At 42.3% G+C, this 24,660-nt stretch overlaps 1 protein-coding gene and 1 pseudogene across 1 annotated transcript in view; one reads left to right on the plus strand and one right to left on the minus strand.

Annotated features, from left to right (window-relative positions):
* Positions 1-795: 795 nt before the first annotated feature.
* Positions 796-24,660, minus strand: part of GPR176 (G protein-coupled receptor 176) — a 98,112-nt gene continuing 74,247 nt past the window's right edge. The window contains exons 2-3 of the mRNA XM_024568382.4: positions 9,893-10,145; positions 796-4,485 (exon numbers count right to left, since the gene is read on the minus strand). Coding sequence (XP_024424150.2) covers positions 3,363-4,485; positions 9,893-10,145 — 1,376 coding nt within the window. The 3' untranslated portion in view covers positions 796-3,362. The remainder of the gene's footprint in view (positions 4,486-9,892; positions 10,146-24,660) is intronic.
* LOC112311908 (tubulin alpha-1A chain-like) lies at positions 15,874-17,240 on the plus strand (annotated as a pseudogene).

Raw genomic sequence — 24,660 nt, forward strand, 5'->3', positions numbered from 1 at the left:
TCCATGGATGGGGCCACTTTGATTTGTACATTTGCCCTTAGTTACTCCACTCCCCTATACTTCACCAATATAGTAAATTATGCTCACTCATATTCAGTCTGCCCTATAGGTTTACAGCAAAGTTGAACATTCTTTTAACATTTCTCCCTTTTTTTCAAACTGAGAATTGCTTGGTTAAGAAATATTCTGGCTCACAGCTATTTTTTCTTCAGGGATTCAAATAGTCCTTCGGCACTGTGTACCATTTCAAATGATCATCATTATAAATATTCGCTAATACTGGGCTGACTGGTGACACCAGCTTAGTATAACTTTATGCAAAACATTCCAAATAAGCCCCCTAACCACTTTTTTTTTAATGTAGTACATACACACTAACACTGATAGAGTTCGCTCTGTGACAGGCATCATGTTAAAACAGATCACCCCATTTGATCCTCACAATTGTCCCATGAGGTGTGTTATTGTCTCACTTGGACTCCCCTGAAAACAGAGCTTGCAACAAAGGCTTTATGTGGTACTGTTTTGGGGAGGCGATCCCTGAAGGCATGAATGGAGGCTAGAGAAGCCCAGACAGGGAAGGAAGAGAAAGTCAATAAAGGGATTCATTATGGAGACACCATTGTGGGCAACAGGGACTTAATTCTGCTTGACCTCCTGAAATATAGACAAATGCCTCTCAGAATTGTCCAGCAGGACAGGAGGGAGGGACATCTACCCACTGGTCCCCATGCCCCACTGATCATGGGTTACCCAGGAGCTAGGGAACTCTCACTGGGAAGAAAACAAAGGAGCTAGGCCTCAAGTGCTCTCAGGGAAGAGAGCGTCTGCAGCCAGCCACGGCCCACTGGAGACATGGCTGGCTGACACAGTGAGTATCCTCCCGATTCACAGAGAGGAAACCAAGGTACACAGAGGTTACCTCACCTGCTCAAGGTCATAAGGTTGGCCAGTGGTAGAACCAGGTCTCAAACATGGGCCATCCGGCCTCAGAGCCCACGGTCCTAACCATGAGCTATCAACCCCAGCACGTGAGGGAGGATGACGGCTGCCTGTCCCCTGCAGGGGGGATGGTCTTTCGACCTATTCAATTTGGAGCCCCTGTTTGCGACAGTCATTTAAACGTTGCATTTTCTCCTTTGGGAATTCATTTTCATTTGCAATGATACAAGAAAATGCTCCTGCAATGTTGCATCTGTATTTATGTGGAAAATGAATACCTTTCATTTGAGGGCATGTAGGAAGACAGGGATTGTGTATACCACTTGAGGGAAAATAAAAAGCAAAACACACAGAGCTCACACAATCTTTTTTGAGTTCAGAAACCTGCTTTTCAATTTTTTATTAAAATGTAATTCTTCAAAGAGTATAGAAATACACCTGGCAATGACTGCTAGATGCTGACCATTTGCTTCAAAGATACAGAAGAAACACCTACCAAATTCTGCCTCATCAGAATTTATTGTTGTACATACATATAATCAGAACAACACCAGAGTGGCTACATTTGACAGATTCTTCTAAAGCAGACAGTTTACTGACAGATTATGTTACCCCTTGACAAAAGTTGTAACAATTGTGAAGGTTTTGAAAGATGGGCCTGAAGGGCCACATTTTAACTGTCAGGGCAAGAAGCTAGAGGTGGCGTGCACAAAGGGCCTGGGGGTGTGGCCGTCCAGGTTTCTGCTGTGAGCACAAAACACTCTGAGGAGACAAATGGCACAGAGGAAGGGTCTTTGGGTTTACAATCAGGAATTACAAGACATCACACCCAGGTGAAGACAGGAAAAGGAGACTCCCTACACACAGTCTCAGCTTCCTCCGAAGGACAAGGACCAGTGTGGTTAAAGGAAAGGAGGCGCGAGGACCACGCCTTCAGGATGTGGAAGCGTGCAGTAAGAAGGCCTACTTCCCTTCAAGCTTGCGCAAGGCACTGGATGGGCTCCCTTACTTAACATTAACAAAAACAAACACCCTAGACAGGAGGGCAGTGCTGGCACTTGGTTTGCACTCAGTAAGAGTAAAATGTCCTCTATGGTTTGAACTCAGCCTGGTGAAATACACACAGAGTGGCCTTGGATTGCCTGTGAGGGCCCCAGGGTCTAATCACTTGAGGACACTGTCCTCCCTCTTCTACCCACTCTGACTCAGGCTAAAACTTCATTGGGAAAGAGGAAGCAGCGAGCTCACCTGGGCTGTGTGTTGCCTTGGCATTTTCCGGTGAATTCTTTCTTCCTGTTCTGACCCTCCTTTGTGGCCAAAATGAAGGCAGGCCACAGTTGCACAGACCGAAAAGGAGACTGGCCAGACTGTGTCTGGAGTCCTCCTCAAAAGAGCCATTTTTGTCAGCCTTCTCCCGCTCTTTCAGGCAGAATCACCTTTCTTAGTCAAGTAGTTTTAGCTTGATGTTTCCAGGGGACCCACTTTACACTAACTTTGCATTTTAAAATTACCTCTGAATTCCAAACGTTTGCATGAGATAATTTTTTTCAACACACTTTACTCCTCATCCCTGCTCCCTAGCATCTTGCAGGTGAGATCACAGAGTGCGGACATTCCAGTCTTTCTTTTCCACCTAAGTTTCTCTCTCATTCATTGAAAAAAAGAAACAAAACATAATTTAAGGGGGAAAGACACAGTACAGAGCTTGCAGTGTTTTCCAGCCAAAATGGCAGACATGTCTTTCTGAGGCCTTAGGGATGCCCCAAGAATGGCAGGATAATCAAGGGTAGAACATCTCCCCTATCGCCGGGCCTGTCAAATGGGGGCAGAAGAGCCATTCCTTATCCATACCCCAGTGAAAGGGATGACGGGCATCAGGAGAAACTGCCAGACATATGAAAAAGGGTCAAGTGCCAAACATCTATCTCCCCTAATGGTACAGATGGATGTTAAACAATTTTAATGTGTTTGTCACAGTTAAGTCCCTCAAATAGGCATTTTCTTTGTGGCCACACCACTCCATAGCTATCTTGGGTTTCCCTTGGAGTGGCCCTGTTCCCTTTGAGCTCATGGACACTATTCTCTCTGTGTATTTTCTGCTGGACACAGAGACTGAGGATCCCCAGAAAATACAAATGGGGTAACAACCCCAAAACCCATTCTATTGGGTTTTTTGTCTCCACAGAGAGAACACAGACTTTACTAAGGACTTGGACCACTGAGAATAATATGTATATACTACCTCAATAAAGAAGACATTTGATTTTGTGTACATTTCCCTCTCACTCAGAAGCATTTGACCCAGACAGGAAGTCAACCCATTCTGGGTTGCAATGAGATCACACAAATCACAGGGCCAGAGTGAAGGGTGGGCCAGAGTGAGGAAGCTCCTTGCTGCTTCCAGGGACTTTCAATCCTTCCTAGGAATCCACCTTCGGAAAAACACTCACTTTATTGTTTCTGCTCATCTTCCGTTCCACCCTGCCTACCTTGGGCATCTTTGTTTGGATCAGCTCTTCTGGGGTGTTACCCAAGGGGGGAAGCAGCCGCTTTTTGCTGTTTCGAGTCTCTGAGAGCCACTGGGGAGGCAATTCAAAAGGACCAAAACCAAATTGCATGGAATACTTGTCAGAGAACGTCTCAGGTTCCACAGGAGCTGCTGGTGCCACCTGGGATATAGAGTCCACTGTGCCCGGGGTTGACACAAGGGGTGCAAACTGTGGCCGCTGCTCGCCCTCCAGGCAGGTGCTAGGTATCTCCTTGGCCTGGAGGTCAGCAGAGCCAGTGTACTTGGCTTCGCTTCCTTCCTCATCCTCTGTGGGCTTAAAGATCTGCTGCTGCCCGATGTGGAACATCTCCAGGAGCTGGCTTCCAGAGCGCACGCTGGGCTCCAGGCTGGCATCAGCCAGCCCACTCCCTATACTCACCACATTTCGGCGACTGTACCGGTGGTGTAGCTGTACCAGGGTCCCTACCAAGCACTTGCGAACAGATTTGTTCACGGTAAGAAAGAGCACAGGGTTCGCTAGCAGAGAGACTTTGGGCAGCCAAATGGCAGTGAGCAGCAAGAAGACAGAAGTGTCAGGGACATTCAGCACAGTCTGGTAGATGACCAGGGTAGCGTACGGCACGCTACATAAGATGAAAACCGTCACCATTGAGAGCAGGGTGGCATGCAGCTCAGCTTCCCGCTGGGAGGCATACGGGATAGAGATGGTGTTCTGCGGGGTCCGCAGGGCTGCTATGATGACCTTCTTCTTCTGGCTGGCACTCAGGGCCCGTCGAATCAGTATCAAGAAGAGGAAGACTACGGCCACAGGCACAATGACCGTGGTGATGTTATAGATCAGAACGTACACCAGGTGGCCCAAGGAGTTGCTCCACACTTCGGTGCAGGTGGACATGGCATAGATGTCTGCCACATTGGTCACTGCAAACACTGGCACACTGGCCACCACCGCATGGGCCCAGATGTACATCACCAGCTCTCGGGACTTGGCATCAGATATTTTTCTCTCCAGCGGATAGAGAACCGAGTAGTACCTGCAAAATGCACACGCAAAATTCATTTCACAGGAGAAAATAACACTACAAATTAGGGCAATCTATATTACCAAAGGTAGGAGAGACTGGAAAAAGGGTCAAGTTCTTTTATTCTGCCTAAGAAAGAGGGAACCACTGGGGGAATCAGGTAGCCAGACCTTCAGTTTTGAGGACTTTGCTGTACAATTCATGACTGACTTTATCATTATTGCCACCAGGATTAAATCCCAAAGAGTGCTCTCAATATAAAGGGTGTTTCCATCTGCTGTAAAGACATCTATTTTTCAATTTAATGGTACTTTGTAAAAAGATTTTCCATGGGCTACAGAGGATTTAGCGCAAATTTCAAAGTCCCTAACAGAAAGAAATTTGTCTGCACGCATTTCCAAAGCAGTATATGTATGGAGATATTAACTTTACAGCTGCTTGGGGCAGAACCCAATATGAAGGATAGACTCTGACAAAGTCCTTCCACAAAACCTACTGACAAAAATTATGCCTGATCGCCCTGGCCAGTGTGGCTCAGTTGGCTGGAGCATCGTCCTGTAACTGAGAGGTTGCAGGCTTGATCCCCGATTCCCCCCTGCTTCCAGGTCTGGACGCTACCATCCTGGGTCCAGGTGCGAACAGGAGGCAACCAATTGATGCTTCTCTCTCACATCAATGTTTCTCTCTCTCTCTTCTTCTCTCCCTCTCTCTGAAAGCATTGAAAAAAAAATGTCCTCAGGTGAGGATAAAAAATTTTTTAATTATGCCTGTTCAATAGTCATTGTTCCAATGATAATCATTTAGTAACTCTAAGAGTAAAACAATTAATAGGTCTGAAATGCCTGCATGATAAAACTTCTTTTTCTTCAAGCTTAACTTGATTATTCTATAACCACCTAATCAGAATTCCAAAAGCACCTTGTTTCCATATCAGCAATGATTTGGTAGAAATGAGTAGTTCTTCAGACCCTAGGGCCACCTCTGTCAGGAAAGGCTGTCACTAGCCATCAGAGGTATGGTGATTATCAGGGATTAGCTCTGCCCACTTCACTTCAGTCAGCTAATGAGGGAGACACCTTACAACCCTATTAACATTCATTCACACCAGACAGCCAGGTAAGCGCGCATGCTGTCCTGTCACAAGGGTTTCTGAGCACTACCTATGTGCCAGGCACTGGGTTACAGAGCAGAAAGGACATACAGGAATGTTTCTAAAGTTAATGAAGAAAAAGGCATGCAAACAAACAATTATAAGTGAGGAGATGATGGCTCTGGAGAGGTATACACAGCGGTACGGGAAAGGGAGCACCTGGGAAAATGTCAAGAGAAGGTGGCACTGGGGTGGAGTCTGGCAGGGGCCAGCTGGGGGAGACAGCACAACAAGACCATGGATGACCAGAGATGCGTGGAGCACAAGGTGTTCTAGATCTTTTTCTGGGAGGGGGAAAAAGGAGAAAAAATGCAGAAGTTATACATGCTCTCAATTCTATTTCTCTGAATATAGATAAAGTTTTCTAACCATAACTCTACAAATACAATGTGAAGGCCTGGCACCCACACGTGAATACATGCTCAGGAGTTCACGTCTCCGATTCCTCTCTGCTAACTGGCAGATAACAAACCCAGGCTTCCGGTCATTTTTGCTCCTGTTATGTATTGGTAAATAGACTGCCACACAAGCACACAGGCTTGTTATAAATAATTTTGTTAGTGTGTACATCTCTAGAAAATAATGCAGGAAGTGTATGGCCTCCCAATTAACTTGCTGACTCGGTGTCGTGAAAACAAAAGTCTGAGAAAGCAGTGAGGAAAAGGATGGTCTTCCCTTCGTCTTCGTGCACACCATACTTAAGCTTACAGGTAATCTGTACCTCTGAATAATAAAATAGGAACCTGCTGGCCTCATTTTTCTACTAAAAGGACTTGTTTACCCTTAAAAATAATAATGGCAAACATACAGTAGATTTTCTGATGGAAAGAAAATAAGGATTTCTTCTTGTTAGCATATTTTCCCCTCTAAGCCCAAGTGCCTAGAAATAACTCAGTCATTATTGCATTGGTTCCAGGTATAACAGAAAAGTGTTCAAAATACTGTGTTCCCACTCTTGTTGAATCCTGGAAAAAACATCCAGGATTCATATCAGCATTTTTCACAATAGCCAAAAAATGGAAACAACCTAACTGTCCATCAGCTAGTAAATGGATAAGCAAAATGTGGGAGAGCCATATAATGAACTATTATTATTCAGCAATAAACAAGAACAAGTTGTTATGAGAGCAGATCCTAAGAGTTCTCATTACAAAATACTCCTCTGTTTTTGTATCTGTATGAGATGATGGAGGTTAACCAAACTTACTGTGCCAATCATTTCACAATGCATGTAAGTCCTTTATGCTATCCACCTTAAACCTACACAGTGCCATATGTCAATTATATCTCATTAAAACTTGAAGAAAAAAAGGAATGAAGTACTGATACATGCTACAACATAAATGAGCCTTGCAAACATTATGCTGAGTTAAAGAATCCAGACATAAAAGAATATACACTGTATGAATCCACTTACATGAAAGGTCTAAAATCAGCAAACACACAGAGACAGAAAGTAGATTAGTGGTTGCCTAGGTCCGGGGGGTGGGAATGGGGAGTGAGGATAATGAGCAGGAGGCTTCTTCCTAGGGTAATGAATTGGTTCTAAAGTTCAATTGTGGTGATGGCTGTACAGCTCTATAAAGACACTAAAATTCATTGACTTGTACACCTAAAATGGGTGACTTATGTGATACATAGATTATGTCCCAATAAAATGTTTAAAAAAAACTTTCACAAAAGAAAAATCCACAATGTGGACTGAAGACTTAAATCCTCACTGAGCAGGTAGTACAGCTAAGGGGTAGCTGAAAGGACACCTGCCACAAACACAGGCGGTCCAACGCCAAATTCATGAGGGCACCCACCAGGATGGAACTCGACTTTTCACCCTTGACTTTTCACTGTTGTCGTACAGTGCTGTGCAATGGCTCTCTTCAGATATGCAAAGGCCTCTCGTGGGGTATGGAAGAGTCAGGCAAGTCACTGTACAGCCCCCGTGGCAAACTGGCATCACATGGTGTACATTCAGCTGGCTGAAAGGTTTTGAGTGGTTCACATAATATTTTTGAATGCAAATTAATTGCAAATATTTAAAAATGATGGAATTCTAGATTTCTGATTTCTCTTCTAAGAAAATAGTCCTGCCCACTAAATCTAGATAGCCACAAAGCAACTATTAGCTGCATCTGTTAAGTGACTGACCCCAATGAACACAAATGCAGACACAACCCCAGCCTGGCCCGTGTCACTTGCTTTTGTCACCTGCCTAGTCTGCCCCTATGGATGGTGAGTTTCTAGTGAGAAAATTCCAAAGAGCTAGAGTGGCTCACAGCAAGATCTGCATGTGCCAATCAGAAGCAACACCTACAGAAAAAGAGGCAAATATTGGTTCGACCTATCCAAGCCCAGGCCACAAACAATTCATTTAATTTTCCTTACTGCTGAGGAAACTGAGGCTCAAAGTTAAGCCACTTTGCCCAACGCCACCAACAGGGAACCGTTCTGCATGGCGTGGGAAATGTAGCCCAGCCCCCAATCAGAAAAGCCAGTGGGGAGCAAGGTCTGGCACACAAGACCCACACCCAAGGACAGGTTCTGCCGTGGGGAATCAGGCCCACACTGTACATAGGCTACTATGAGACTTGCTTCTGCTAAAACTCCCTCACCCTGAATTGAGGCAGCAAATGTTTACTGAGTATCTTTAACTTCCTAAAGTCTGTGCTAAACCTCCCAAGTATGGAGTGTAACCAGTTCAACCACGTTCCCCCTTGATCTGTAACATCCTTCTCTTTGAAGTAATTAGCAGCATTCTTCCCTTTGTTGTCTGTAAAAGGTAATCACCTACAGCAAACCTGTGCATAGTAAATGCGGACCATCCTCAATGTCATGTACCCAGAAAAGCAATAAAAGCCTGTCCAGGCAGGGGTCGGGCCCTCAGGCCCTCTCCCCGTCTCTCACTCAGAGTGGCCATGCCGTCCCTTTTTCTCCACAGGATTTCTGCAGTCAGATGAATTTGTCCATTGCAGCCACAACACATGGACCCTGCTGGCCAGGGTCCACATCAGCCATCCACCCAGAAAGCAATATAGGCAGGCTTCTAGCCCCAGGGATCCCTCTCTTAAGCCGATAATTTCTCCTAGTATGCAAGGGCTTTGTGTGACTGTGTCCTCCATGCGGATAACACTAGGCAGCTAATACAATCAGGGTTCTGGGCCTGAGAGCCTGAAGTGACTGCACAAACTAGTTCCGCAATCCACATCCTCATAAGTCATTAAGGTATTAAGTATGTTTTGAATAAAGAGTTTTAAAAATCCAAATTCATCTAAAATGCAGTTAAATTTATCATAGGGTCAGTTAAATTTACCATCAAGTCAGAAGAGCCAACATTACCCCTTCAGCAACTTTTCCTCTCTGCAAATCTTGAAATCAAAAGTACTCGTGGACACAAAAAACTTTTCATTTCTTATTTACTTATTTAATTCTATTCTCTAAAATGTATTATCTCAAATGTATTCAGGACATGCTAGCAACAAAGGGAAAAGGCAGGAAAATGTTGATTACTGAGATCTTTACACTTAACTTTGATAAATCTGATCAAATTACATGTGATGGTAGTAGGCCAGATATAAGATTCATTCCAAATGAACATCCTCTTCAAGAGGATGGGAAGAGAAAACAACAACCAGGCCCATATGCAGCCTTGGAAATGAGTCCTCGGAAGGGATTCTGGTATTACCTGGCCAGGTCCAAAAGGATTATCTAATCATGGGTTAAATAACCACTGAATTGTTCTCTTGTTCTTCCAGGAATGTTTTCATCCTACATCAAAAAGCGCTAATTGCTAAGGGTTTGCAGGAACAATTATAAAGGACACATGGACAATAGCAGAAGGGGGATGGAAATGGGAAGGAGGTAGGGTGGGCTGAGGTATTGGGCTGGGGAAGGGGGAAAAGGCAGAAAACTGTACTTGAACAACAATTTTTTTAAAAAGCACTAAATGTGGAGTTATCAATCAGATGAGCCAATCTACTGCAAATTGCAACACAAATACCAATAATTCCGACCACGCTGAAGCTCCACCGTGATCCAGCAGCTCTGCCCCAGCATCCTCATGATGTGACCTAATGTCACATCTTTTCTCAATGGTCCTATTTTCTGTAGCTGCTGTTAAATCAACCTTGTGAGGCGTCTGTTCTGGAAGTTCGTTCTCTTTCTGTTGACTGTAAGCTGACTAAGATGTGGAATAATGACTATTTCCCATTTGCTTTGTGATGCTAATATTTCAATACACTTAAAACAAATTGAGCCCCTGGCACTTGATCTTACCTGTCCAAGGCAATGGCAGGGAAACTAAGAATAGTCACAGAGCAGAAGACTTTGTGCAAAAATTTGACGACTTTGCAGAAGAGCATGGTGTAGATCCACCAGCAACAGTGAGGACTAGTGCTGAGGATGATGTCGAAGGGCACACAGACCAGGCTGGCACAAATCCCCGAGCAGGCCAGGTTTTTAATGAACCTGTTGGTGACAGATTTGAACACGGTTGTGCGGCAAGTTGACCATAACACCATGAAGTTTCCTGGCCAGATATGCAAAATAAATAAATTAAATAAAAATAAATTTTAAATAAAAAGAAAGAAGACAAAAAAGAAAGGAAAATACAGGTTAAAAAAGATTGAAAAGCTACATTTCAGAGTTTATTTCAAAGGATTTAATTCAAATACATATTATATTGTCTATTTATGTGAAATTATTAAATCACTTATGCACATCACATCTCAAAAAGTCTAGAAGAATTTTTAGTGGTGAGTTTTGCTACTAAATTTAGGCATATCCTGTTGTTGCCCTTCATAGCTCTTATCATTATTATTAATTTGTTTACTAGTGTTATGATGCTGATTCAGTCTCCTCTGTGTATAAACAATTTGCTAGGTCTTACTTCATCAGCAGTCTACTCTCACAAAGTCTGCAAATGACTTCCACGTTGACCAACTATGCAACAGAAATAGGACACAAGCCACAAGTGCAATTTTAAGTTTTCTAGTAGCCATATTTTTGAAAAATAAAAACCAGCTGAAATGTTAAGAGTGTGTTTTATTTAACCCAATATATCCCAAATATTATCATTTCAACATGTAATAACTACTTTAAAAAGTAATCATGAAATATTTTTCATTCTTGTTTTTGTACTTAGTCTTTGAAGTCTGGTGTGCATTTTTTTTATTGAAATATAATTGACATATACCATTGTAGTAGTTTTAGGTATACATGGTGTGCAGTTTGTTTTACACTTGTAGCACAGTTAAATTTGCACTAGTCATATTTCAAGTGCTCAATAGCCAATATGCAGCTCGTGGCTACTATATACAGGACTGTGCTGTTCTAGACCTTGAACAGAAATGACTCATTTGACTAGCTCTCTTTGAGCATTTCCTTTCATGGCTTCTACAGACCTACAGTCTCCTGATTTTCCTCCTACCTTCCCACCTTTCCATGTCCTGGCCACTTCTTTCTTTACCAGGCCCTTATCTATCCTCTCTCTGCAGCCTCTTCCTAGATTAGATTACCCATTCCAATGGCTCTCTATTGAAACGCTGGTGACTCCCACATCCTTGTCCCAAACCAGGCCTCTCAACTCCAAACTTCTATTTCCAAACATCTGATTCCCCATCTCTCTCAGTCTGTTACGCATTCCCTTGGTCCTCAAGAACCTGGGTGATCTAGGTGCCTACCTGCCTAATCTCACTCTTCTCTTCCCCTGGGCACCGGCCACCCTGGCCTTTTTTCCCTTTAAACAGGATCAAGGTTGATCCTGTCTCAGTGCCTCTGCACAATTTTTCTGTACTGCCTAACATGTTCCTCATCTGTCTGGTTTCTTTTTAATCTAAGTCTTAATGTAATTGCTGCCTCCTCCAAGAGGACCTTCTCTAACCATCTTTCTATTTTAAACACTCACTGCCCCTCCCTCCATTATAGTCTATGATGACATCCTACTGTGGCCTTTCTAGCTCCAATCATAATTATTAATTTATTTACTTGCTTCCCCTCCATTTCATGAGGGTAAAAATCATGTCAATGTTGTTCACTGTTGTAACTCCACTGCCTTGCTTGGTATCTGACACGCAATAGGCATTCTATAAATATTTGTTGAATAAATGAATTTGTAAGATAAGAGACCAAACAGTAATCAAAAGTCCCTGCAGTAAGATGACCCCTTGTGTAGTAGGTACATCCTGCGAGGGTACTGTAAGCCAGCAGTTCCCCAAACCTTACTGTGCATCAGAATTACCATACCAGACATTCTGAATCACAGTTAATAGGTATGGAACTGGGAACCTGCATTTGTAACAAGCACCCCAGATACAGTTGGGCAGTTGGCCCCCAGACTAAAGTTTCAGAAACACCCCCTCTAAACAGAATTTATACCATCACCACCCATCACCCTCGAGGCTCTCAGGAAATAAGCCTTCAGGTATGCAGGGCAGCCTGCCCTACTGGTGGATCTTTTACCTGGTGAGGGAGCCAGATCCATTCAGCCAAGCAGTCATGACCCAAGGACACTGCTGCCTCCTGTGTACACACTCAGAGAAGGCCCTCCAATGAACTCAGCTAACAGCTAAGCCTCACTCGTAAGGAGGGTGATGGCACCAAGGCAGGGGACAGCGGGGTTCAAGGCTATAGCCAGTCACCACATGGAGCTGCCTCAGCACCTCAGATGTTGACATAACTTACTGTCAAGGGTCTCTCTTCAAACACAATGTTCTATAGCTGCCTCTTATCTGCCTGACAAAGTAGGAAAAATAGCCACTGTATTTAGAAAACAGGCAAGCTGTTTCTAGGAAATTTTCTACCAAACTTTCCTTACATTAGTAGCTGTCTCACTGAGATGAAACCAGTTATATGAATATATATGTACACACATTTATTCAGTGGAAGAACTGTTCGTACTAACACCACCACCGCCGGCACCCCCTCAAGCTTTCCTGTCACCAAGGTGATAGACTGAGCAATAACAATACATTGAAGTCCTGTTGACTTGGGGAATTCTTTTTCCTAGCCTTTTTCACTGAAGCAAAGATTAGAATCTGGCTGGAGCATCTTCCCTCATATCAGTTTACTTCTGGACTTAACGTCTGATAACCATCTAAAAATAAAATAGCCTACTTAAAGAAATCTGCCATGAAGAATGTGTGCATGTCATAGTATCTTCAGTTGTCAAAATTGGGGGTGTCTCCAGTCTACTGCGAGACTTCCCATAAAGACAGTTTTTCTTTGCTATAAGCCAAGACCTGTGGGCGTTTTTTTCTTTTTCTTTCATCACTGTCAATCTCTGTAGTTTGGTAGGTTGTACTGAACAAAACATTTTGAGTATCCAAACAAACAGAAAAATTCATCACTAAGGAGGGGACAGGCTGTGGGTCGGGGTCTTTCATGCCCATGGTAGATTCTGTTGAAATTTAAACTGACTTACATCATTACCCTCATACTCTACTCTCCTATCTTTCCCTCCCCCTCTCTGTTATGTCAGGCATACCTTTTCATTGTTTAAAAAAAAACATACATTTTATTAGGATGTCCACACTTGTGAATAAGGAAACTTGTTTTCAATAGTAATTATTGAATACCTGAGGCTCCTATAATCACATTTTATCTCCACTTGTTTATAAAACTCTAAATGGCTTCTAGAGCCTAATCCCTTTTGCTACTAAGACCCTGAAGATACTGACTTCTGGTCAAGATGGAGGCATCGGTAAACAAGGCTTGCACTTTGCACAACCACAGCAAAAATTACAACTAAATTACAAAACAACTCTTACCCAGAATAGTCAAGAACCTGAAGCTGAAGAAGGCTTTCTATTCTCCAAACCACCCCTCTCTCCCGTCACTTAAAAACGGACTCATTTGACTCTAAGAACCTGAATTCAACCCAAATATCAAGAGAGGAGCACCCACACTCAATATCTGATTAGCCACACACACAAAAGGTGTCTGTACATATACACAGATAAGCATATGAGCATACACATACACACACAAAAATATACACATAACAAAGCAAGACAATCATATATCTGATCATTTGATCTCATTAGCACTTTATATTCTCCTTAGTTTTATAAGGCACTAAGAATAACTCAGTATATATTTTAAGTAACAGTAATCAACCTTAAGATACTTTTTATTTTTGATATTATGTTCTAAATCATCTAATCCCCCTTAGAAATGATTCAAGTTCTTCCCATTTTTCCTCGCTTTACATGCCCATTGTACTTTCTAATGCTGGGTTCCATGACAATAGTCAGGGCCAAAGCTATGGACAGAGCAACCCAGTTAGGGCACACTCACAGCACACAAATCCAAAAGGGGATTGAGGGAGAGGGTGATGGCATTGGTACAAATCTGCTCTCCTGGGAATGCTGTTACTCTACCATTCCTCCTAATCTACAGGACAAATAACTATTTCTCTTTACACAGTATACTTGACATTCATAGATGATTAATGTTGAAGACAGACATTTTAATTAACACCAAATCAGACAGTGTCTGACAGACCTTGAGGAGCTAACCAGGCAAATTTTTTTCCAACTAAATTTGCCTCTGGAAAATTTTTTTCCTAATTATTTATTTATTTATTTTTAGAGAGAGGAGAAAGGAGGGAGAAAGCAAGGGAGAGAAACATCAATGTGTGGTAGCCTCTTGTGCGCCCCCTACTGTCGACCTGGCCAGCAACCCAGGCTTGTGCCTGATGTTGCACCCACTGACGCAAGAAACAGATGTTCGGAGACTTTCAGGACGTTTTCAGAGATGTTACTTTAATGGCCAACTCTTTTAACCTGCGCAGGGGCGGACTCTCGATGTGTCCCGGAGACACGGTGCTCTGAAGAGCTGCAGATGAGAGCCGCGCCGAACGCTCACAGGCTAGCCCTTTTATACAGTGAGAAGCAAGCAAGCAAGTTACAAAAGCGGGAGTTGCTGTTATCTCTGCATAGCTCTGAGCTCTGGAGGAGTTTTGCTCTGGGTTCAGGAGGAACTATCTGTCCGTCTCCTGTTGATAAGCTTATTTCGGATGACGATTTGTTTCTCTTCGTTATCCATTCTAGTGACCTTCAAGAGGTTTTCTGCTTAGCAATGCTTATAATTGTCTAGCCCTCTTTCCTAGCTCTCAACACCTGACAAGTAATCAAACCAGTGACCCTTTGGTTCACAGGCCAGTACTCAATCCACTGAGCTACACCAGCCAGGGCTGCCCCTGGAAAATTTTGACTGTAACTGTTTTGTGGGGTTTTTTAACTGGTTCATAGGCTATGCATCTTTAGGAGTAACAATCCTGGTGTGTTAAAAAGACTAATAACCAAAATGAAATATCCCAAAAGTGCCTTGGAAAGTAGAATGCCTCTGAGAATTCTCCTGAGAAAATAGATATACTACCCTTTAAAAACTACCAGCTTCCCCAGAGACTTAAAGCAGTTTTCAAAAAATTCATAGTCATGTTTTTACAGAAAGATAAACTTATGCCCCAGAACATCCTAAAAAGTGAAATTTGAAAAAAATCAAAAGCAAACTAGAAGCAATATTACATTATAAGGAAAATCCTAAGAACTCATACTGTGCCCAGAGGGAGGCCAAAGTAAATTAACAAGAATCAAAAAGACTGTAGAGGGCTTTTACACTCAGCAAACACCACATGAGACAAGAGGAAACTCTAAGCAAGTTGGGTAGTACCAATTCCATAACAGAAGAAAAAAACAGAAAACTACTTCGTGTACAACAGAATTCTAAATTTCTTCTTTCCTTTAGTTTGCAACCAAAAAAGTAACCAAGAACAAGGTCTCTTGGGTTAAAAGAATTATGTAAAATGAACATTAGAAGATGCTTTTCATTAATCTGCCAGATAATTAAAAATCACAGAAATGACTTTTATCTGCCAGATAATTAAAAGTCATAGGAATGACTTTAGCCTATGTCTTTTTTTTTTTAAATCCTCACCAAGGATATGTTTATTGATTTCAGAGAAAGAGGAAGGGAGAGGGAGAAGGGGCAAGGGAAGACAGAGAAAGAGAGAGAGAGAAACATCAACCAGTTGCTTCCCAGAAGCACCCCAACCAGGGACCAAAGCCACAACCTTTTGGTGTTCAGGAGGACAATCCAACCAACTGAGCCACCTGACCAGGGCTAGCCGATCCATGTCTTTATATTAAAAGTGGCTTTCTGACAGGTTCTCTTAGATTGACTGCCTACGAGCCGCGCTGTAAGAAGCAACTTCTCTTCCTCTCCGCTACCCGCTCAGCAGCCACAAAGCAGCAACCATGCGTGAGTGCATCTCAATCCCCGTGGGCCAGGCTGGTGTCCAGCTCAGCAATGCCTGCTGGGAGCTCTACTGCCTGGAACATGGCATCCAGCCTGATGGCCAGATGCCAGTGACAAGACCATCGGTGGAGAAGATGACTCCTTCAACACCTTCTTCAGTGAGACAGGGCTGGCAAGCATGTGCCCAGGGCAGCATTTGTGGACCTGGAACCCACAGTCATTGATGAAGTTCGCACTGCTACTTACCGCCAGCTCTTCCACCCTGAGCAGCTGATCACAGTCAAGGAAGACGCTGCTAATAACTATGCCCGTGGACACTACACCACTAACAAGGAGATCACTGACCTCTTCCTGGACCAAATTCGGAAACTGGCTGACCAGTGCACAGGTCTTCAGGGCTTCTTGCTTTCCCACAGATTTGGTGAGGGAACTGGTTCAGGTTCACCTCCCTGCTGATGGAGTATCTCTCTGTCCATTATGACAAGAAGTCCAAGCCAGAGTTCTCCATTTACCCAGCCCCCCATGTTTCACAGCTGTAGTAATGGAGCCCTACAACTCCATCCTCACCACCCTGGAGCACTCGTATCGTGCCTTCATGGTTGACAATGAGGCCACCTACAACATCTGTCGTAGAAACCTCGATATCGAGCACCCAATCTATACTAACCTGAATAGGTTGATAGGCTAAATTGTGTCCTCCATCACTGCTCCCCTCAGGTTTGATGGAGCCCTGAATGTCGATCTGACAGAATTCCAGACCAACCTGGTGCCTTATCCCCACATCCATTTTCCTCTGGTCACATACGCCCCTGTCATCTCTGCTGAGAAAGCCTACCATGAACAGCTTTCCGTAGCAGAGATCTCCAATGCGTGCTTTGAGCCAGCAAACCAGATGGCAAACTGTGACCCTCACCACGGTAAATACATGGCTTGCTGCCTGTTGTACAATGGTGACGTGGTTCCCAAAGATGTCAATGCTGCCACTGCCACCATCAAGACCAAGCGTACCATCTAGTTTGTGGACTGGTGCCCCACTGACTTCAAAATTGGCATTAATTATCAGCCTCCCACTGTGGTGCTTGGTGGAGACCTGGCCAAAGTACAGCTATTGCTGAGGCCTAAACTCGCCTGGACCACAAGTTTGACCTGATGTATGCCAAGTGTGCCTTTGTCCACTGGTACGTGGGTGAGGGCATGGAGGAAGGGGAGTTTTCTGAGGCCCGTGAGGACATGGCTGCCCTAGAGGAGGACTATGAGGAGGTTGGTAGGGATTCTGTTGAAGGAGAGGGTGAGGAAGAAGGAGAGGAATACTAAAGTTAAAATGTCACAACGGTGCTGCTTTTATAGGGAAGCTTACTCTGTTTTAAACATTGAAAAGTTGTGTTCTGATCAGTTAATTTGTAGGTAGCAGTGTATACTCATATACAATTACTGGCCTGTGCTTGAAAACATGACGCTTCGTTACAGACCCAGCCAGTTCATTTTTCTGATGGGTTTGAATAAAGTATTCCCTGTCTTAAATGGGGAAAAAAAAAAGTGGCTTTCTTGTAGACAAGGTGTAGTTGGCTTTTGCTTTTTTAACTGATCTGATCTCTGTCTTTTCATTGGTATATTTAGATCAATTACATTTCATGTAATTATTGATATGGTTGGAATAAAATCTACCATCTTGCCAGTTGCTTCCTATTTGTCCCATCTGTTCTTTGTTTCTCTTTCCTCTTTCTCTTCATGATTTTGGATTAGTTTTTAGAATACTGTCCTATCTTCACTATTGGTTTATTATTTATACTTTTTAATTTTTTAGTGGTTTCCCTATGACTACTACATGCATCTTTAATTACTCACAGTCTACTTTAAAATACTATGGAACTACTTGACATGTAGTATAACAATCCTTATAATAGTATATTCTTTTTTTTATTGTTATTCAATTACAGTTGTCTGCATTTTCTCCCCATCCCTCCACCCCACCCCAGCTGAACCCACCTCCCTCCCCTACCTCCACCCTCTCCCTTGATTTTGTCCATGTGTCCTTTATAGTAGTTCCTGTAATCCCCTCTCCCCACTGTCCCCCCCCCCCCCGCTATTGTTAGATTGTTCTTAACTTCAATGTCTCTGGTTATATTTTGTTTGCTTTTTTCCTCTATTGATTACCATATGATCTCACCTTTAACTGGAACATAATAGTATATTCTTAATTCTTCCCTCCTAACCATGGCACTTCCACTGTCACACATTTTACTTTTACACAAATTACACACCAAAATACACTGCTGAAATTTTTATTTTCTGCAATTAACTTTTTTTAAAAAGGAATTTAAAGTAAGGGGAAAAAGTCTTTTATATTTATCTTCATTTTAGCCATATCCAGAGATCTGTAGCTCTTTGTGTTTATCCAAGTTTCTGTCTGGTACCATATTCCTTGTGCCTGAAGAATTTCCCTTAATATCTCCTGTAGTGTAGGTCTGCTACTAATTAATTCTCTCAAAGTTTGTCTGAAAATGTCTCCCTTTCTTTCATTTTTGAATGACATTTTTGCTGGGTATAATTATTTTAGATGAGCGGGTTTTTCCCCCGGTACTTGACTGATGTCATTTTATTGTCTCCTGGATTTTGGTAACATGTTTGCTATAGATCTTACCTTTGTTCTTCTGTATGTAATGTGTCTTTTTTCTCTACCTTCAACATTTTCTTTCTCTTTGTTTTTAGCAGTTTGAATATGATGTGTTGAGGTTTGTGTGTTACCTGACTATGGTATTCTATCTTCCTGGATCTATGGTTTGGTATCTTTTACTAATTTTGGATAATTCCTGACCAATATCTCTTCAAATATTTCTCTGCCCCATTCTCTTTCTCTCTTCTCATTCTGGGCTTCTAAATACATGTAGTGTGTGTGGTAGCCAAACAATGCCCCACCACCAAATATGTCCATAATCTAATTCCTGGAAATTGTGAATACGTTAGGTTATAAGACAAAGAGTAATTAAGGCTCCTAGTCAGCTGACCTTAAAATAGGAAGATTATCCTGGACTATCACAGCTTTGTTTTAATTCTCTATCTGATCATTTCTCTATCTGGGTCACATCTGAGTCAGGATCTTAGATTGCTCTGTCTCTTGACGCTGGGTTGTTTTCCATTGCATTTTAGTGCATCTCATAATTTTAGGTTGAAAGCACGATAACACCTTTAGGACAGTAGATACTATTCAACAGTACATACAGGACATTGGGGTAGACTTACACACACAAACACCGACACACAATTACACAGAAACACTATTTAGGTCAGATTCCAGATCTCAGGCTGTGAGTCAGCAACTTCATTTAGTAGTCCCATAAATATTCACAGGCCTTCACACAGGCAAGAAACAAGAAAGAACATGTTTAATAATTTTAAAAATGGGAGGACAGGAAAAGAAAAGAAAAAAGGATGACAGGGCACTAAGAAATATACAAAGTTTTTGTGAGGTAGACACCTCCCAAGACTATACCACGCCACAGATTTTCGGTTCCTAAACCTGCATGGTTAGCAAGACCCTCTGGGAGGAATTTAAAATACAGATTCCTAGGCCTCGACCCAATTGAATCAGAACCCCGGAGGGCCTGGGAACCTTTATATTTATGTGTTCAGTAGGAAATTGTGATGATCTGCCAGTATACACCACCACAGCCGCTCACTGTCAGGCTTTACCATACTGAGAACCTCAATGTATTCTCTTTTTTTTCAAATATAGAGAGAGACCTCCCAATATTTTTTAAAAGATTTTATTTATTTATTTTTAGAGAGAGGGGAAGGGAAAGAGAAAGAGAGGGAGAGAAACATAGATGTAAGAGAGAAACATCAATTGGTTGCCTCTCATATGCACCCCAACCAGGGACTGACCCTGCAACCCAGGCATGTGCCCTGACCAGGAATGAAACCAGAGACTTTTTGCTTTGTGGGACAATGTCCCACCTACTGGGCCACACTGCTCAGAGCAAGCCCTCCCAATACTGAAGGCAAAAACACAACAGTCACACTAGCTGTAATTACAGTCTCCAAAGAGCCCCAAGGAAATCCTTTTCTGGTCAAGGAACTATGCTGGACCGCTGCTCAGCTTCTCAACGCGGCCTGCAGACACAAGATCAGCTACAGCTACAGAAATAGCTTTTCCGGCCACAGGAGAACACAAGAAAGGATAACATTCTTTAACCAAGTTTTTATTATCAGTGCTCATTGACTGATTGCACCTCTCCCAGCTGCTCACTCTCATTGGCCAAACAGAAGGAACAGAAGGGTTTTAATTAACTTTAATCCATTTATTTCCATTTTAAAAATAAGCTTGTTCATTCAGTAGCCATGAAGTACATTGGAACTATATATTTTGTTTTACAAAAAAGAGGAAACAACTGAAAAATATGGTTGCACACTGAAAGCTACACAGAGAAGGCTGAGAAAGCAGGATAGAACAAAAGAGGATGCAACCGAAGAGTCTTGCTCTCCGGGTTACGGTTTTGGTTACTGTGTAATAGAGCACACACCTGAGTAATCAATCAGCACTGCTCTAACTACTCAGGTCTGTAACTTCAGGGCACCATTTTTGTTTCAGGTTTGTTTTCTGTGTTTCCCAAGTGAAACACCTGTGGTTTCTCATGATTAATAAGGTAATACATAGTTAATTTTTAAACTTCAGACAATACATAAAAATATAAAGAAGAAAGTAAAAAAATCCACCCAGTGTTAACCATCTTAATGTTTGAGTATTTACCCATATATGTGTGTGTATACATGTATATACACACATGTGTATATATATATATACACTCACACACACTTCTGTTTATGCCAGTGAGACCAAACTATGCGCACTGGTTTTTAATTACATCTTGTTACCATATCAAGCATCTTTCTATGACAATAAATGATAATAGATCTTTATGATCATTTTAACAGCTACAAAAAGCAACAGTGCTTTTATGATTATATCATAATTTACTTCATTTATTGCATTTGATGAGTTTTTTAAAGTGTTGCCAATATATTTCTATTACACAATGCTGATATCAACATCCTTACATAAGGAAATCTTTGGGAACTGAAGTCACTATTTCCTGAGGATAAATTCCTAGAAGCAAAACTTCTGGATCAAATAAATATGTATTGCTAAATGGCCCTCCACAAAAGGCATATGAGAGAGATGGTTTCCCCATATGCTTGCTAAAAGTTCTGCAATCTCACTAAAATGTTTGGAATTTTGCAAGCTTCCTCAATGCTAGGATTTTGTTTTCTATACTTCTAAAAAATCTTTATCCATTGCCTCTTTGAATGTTGTAGTCCCCTCTTCCTCTCTATTCTCGTCTTTTGGAACTCTTATTAGACTTGTATTAGACCTCATTCTATTGGTTATATTGATATCTTTTGACCTCTCACTCACATTTTCTATCAATTTAGCCTCTTCTGCCAACTGGGTGATATTTCTCAGGTCTACTTTCCATTTTATTCTCAATGCACCTGGAAATAATCAAATCATACTTATTTAAGCTTCCTGAACATTAAACTTTTTGAAATTTGTATGTGGGTCTACTTCAAACTGCCTATTCTTTATTCCTAGTGTTCTGTTATTTTACTATGGCTTCTATTCCTTCTTTACTCTGTAATCATATTTTTAAATGTTTATACTTTCAGATTATTCTGTTGTATCTAGTACTAGAAGTGTTAATTTTGCCATTTGTTGAATCTGCTGGTTCTCCCATATGGTTTTCCTCATATGGTTTTTAATGTTCAATTATGAGCTCATAGTTTGTGAGGTTTATTTTCTGTGGTAAGCCATATTCCCTGGTTTGGGAAGTGTTCCAAGTGGGTAGTCAAGCACACATTAGCACTTTGTTGCACTTTTGTGTGCACATGAAAGACGGAATGACTGAAGGACCTTTCTGAGAAAGATTAAGTGTACAGGGAAATTTTTATCCTAGAAAGCAGCAGGATATTTTAATGACCAAGAGCACCAGTCCCAGCTCTACAACTCACTAGCTATGTGATCGCACGTGAATTAACTTCTCTGTGTCTCACTTTCATCATCGGTAAAGTGGCTATAATAACAATGCCTATGTTCTGGGGCACAGTGAGGATTAAGTGAGCCAATACAAGTCATATGTGAACAGTGCTTAGAACAGCATTTTGCACATATGTGTTATGTAAATGTTACTATTAGTAGCACAAAGATTCCAGAGGGCACCAAAGAAAGGTCTAACAGAGAGAGAGCTCTTGAGAGGCTGAACCAAAGGGAAAGAAACCTGGAGCTGTGTATACAGAAGGAGAAGACACCTCACCCCACAGGCTTGGAATCCAACAGGAATGAGACACAAGGTAGGGACTACCTTCAAGTTCCAAATGGAACCGTGGGGTCTGCCAAGTAAAAATCACCCAGCTTTACCCCACGGAGGTGTCTTGGGTGGTGCTACCCTGGGCAGAATCACAGCAGATTGTCTCATGGTGTCACGGAATGTGCCTGGAACCACGGTAATTCGGTGACTGTGGCAAACTTGGGAGCTCTCTCCTCAGGCCTGTGGGACACACTGCTTGTCTCCCCTCTTCTCCCTGTCATGTGGATTCAGTGACTTCACTAAAGCCTTGTCTCCCTAGCAGGGAGGGCAGGAGCCACTGCAAGATCTGCTCCTTTCCAGAATGTTCAGCCTTGACTTGAATCACACGTGAGAGGCCTCAGATCAAGGATATCTCTTCTTGCCCAACCGGGGCCCTGCCTATTAGAAAACATTCCAACACAGCACAGAAATTTTACAGCAGCCCACAAACATGCCTCTAACTAGAGCACCAGAGTGGATCAAAAATCACAAAGGGTCAAGAAAATCAATGAAAGGATCAATGATACAAAAACAACTATCATGTTAATAAAATATTCAATTTGGGGAAAAACAAAATGAATAATCTTAACATGGTTTCATTAAGAAAAACGAAAAATCTCAAAGTAATGATGATTGCCTGATAATACTTTAAATTCAATGATCTAAACAGATAGAAACAACCGAGAGATTATTTATATCACTATTAAAAAGTCTTAAAAATGCTGTCTGGTCAAGGATATGTTACAAATAATAAAATAATGATTATAGTTCTACTTTGTTTTAAAAAACACACTTTCAAAAACATTAATCATTACCCCACCATCTTCCCAAAAGGTACCCACTAAGCACCTTTGTGCATGTAGGTTCACAGGATGAGCAATTCAGAGTTTTAACCAAATAAGGGAAAAAATTCTATTTCTTCCCACCGTTACTAGAAATCTGAGGGTACTGGTCAATTTTATTCAGATAAATTCAGATGTAGTTCATTATGACACTGCTTTTTTAAGAGTTGGTTTAAAAAGAAATTGCCAGAGAACAAAAACAAAGTGTAAGATTGATGAATTAAATCCATTTTAAAGAAGAGCAGAGGTACAAAAATAACTTACTCAGTTTAGCAAAAGCATTCAATAGCTCCCTACTGCCATTAAGAAAAAGGCATTCCAACTTCCGGCCAAGACGGAGGCGTAGGTAGACATACTGTGCCTCCTCCCACAACCAAAAGAAGGACAATAACAATTTAAAAAAAAAAAAAAACACCAGAACTGACAGAAAATCGAACTGAATGGAAGTCCGACAACCAAAGAGATAAACAAGAAACATTCATCCAGACCGGTAGAAGGGGCGGAGACAGGCAGCTGGGGCAGAGAGGACTCGCAGCAAGGGGGGAGCTGGTGGACCCAGTGAGGTGGTGGCTGGCAGACCCCACGGCCCCGCATTCATGCATAGATAAACCCGGAGGAATGGAGGGGAGCGAAGCAGACCTCGCAACCCAGGGCTCCAGGCGGGGAAATAAAGCCTCAAACCTCTGAGTGAAAACACCTGTGGGGGTTGAGGCAGCAGCAGGAAAAACTCCCAGCCTCACAGGAGAGTTCCTTGGAGAGACCCACAGGGGCCTAGAGTGTGCACAGGCCCACCCACTCGGGAACCAGCACCAGAAGGGCCCAATTTGATTGTAGGTAGCGGAGGGAGTGACTGAAAACCGGCAGAGAGTGGAGCAAGCGCCATTGCTCCTGCTCGGCCCCTCCCCCAGGTACAGCGTCACAGCGCAGCGACCAGCGTTACCCCTCCACAGTGAACACCTAAGGCTCCGCCCCTTTACTTAACAGGTGAGCCAAGACAAAAAAATGGCCCAATTGGAAGAACAGATCAAAGCTCCAGGAAAAATACAACTAAGCAACAAAGAGAGAGCCAACCTATCTGATGCACAGTTCAAAACACTGGTAATCAGGATGCTCACAGAATTGGTTGAATTTGGTTGCAAATTAGATGAAAAAATGAAGGCTATGCTAAGTGAAACAAAGGAAAATGTACAGGGAACCAATAGTGATGGGAAGGAAACTGGGACTCAAATCAACGGTGTGGACCAGAAGGAAAAAACATCCAACCAGAAAAGAAGGAAGAAACAAGAATTCAGAAAAATGAGGAGAGGCTTAAGAACCTCCAGGACATCTTGAAACGTTCCAACATCCGAATTATAGGGGTGCCAGAAGGAGAAGAGGCAGAGCAAGAAATTGAAATCTTATTTGAACAAATAATGAAGGAGAACTTCCCTAATCTGGCAAAGGAAATAGACTTCCAGGAAGTCCAGGAAGCTCAGAGAGTCCCAAAGAAGCTGGATCCAAGGAGGAATACACCAAGGCACATCATAATTACATTAGCCAAGATGAAAGAGAAGGAGAGAATCTTAGAAGCAGCAAGAGAAAAGGACACAGTTACCTCCAAAAG

This window comes from Desmodus rotundus, chromosome 7 (genome assembly GCF_022682495.2).
Source record: "Desmodus rotundus isolate HL8 chromosome 7, HLdesRot8A.1, whole genome shotgun sequence".
NCBI classification, from domain to species: Eukaryota; Metazoa; Chordata; class Mammalia; order Chiroptera; family Phyllostomidae; genus Desmodus; species Desmodus rotundus.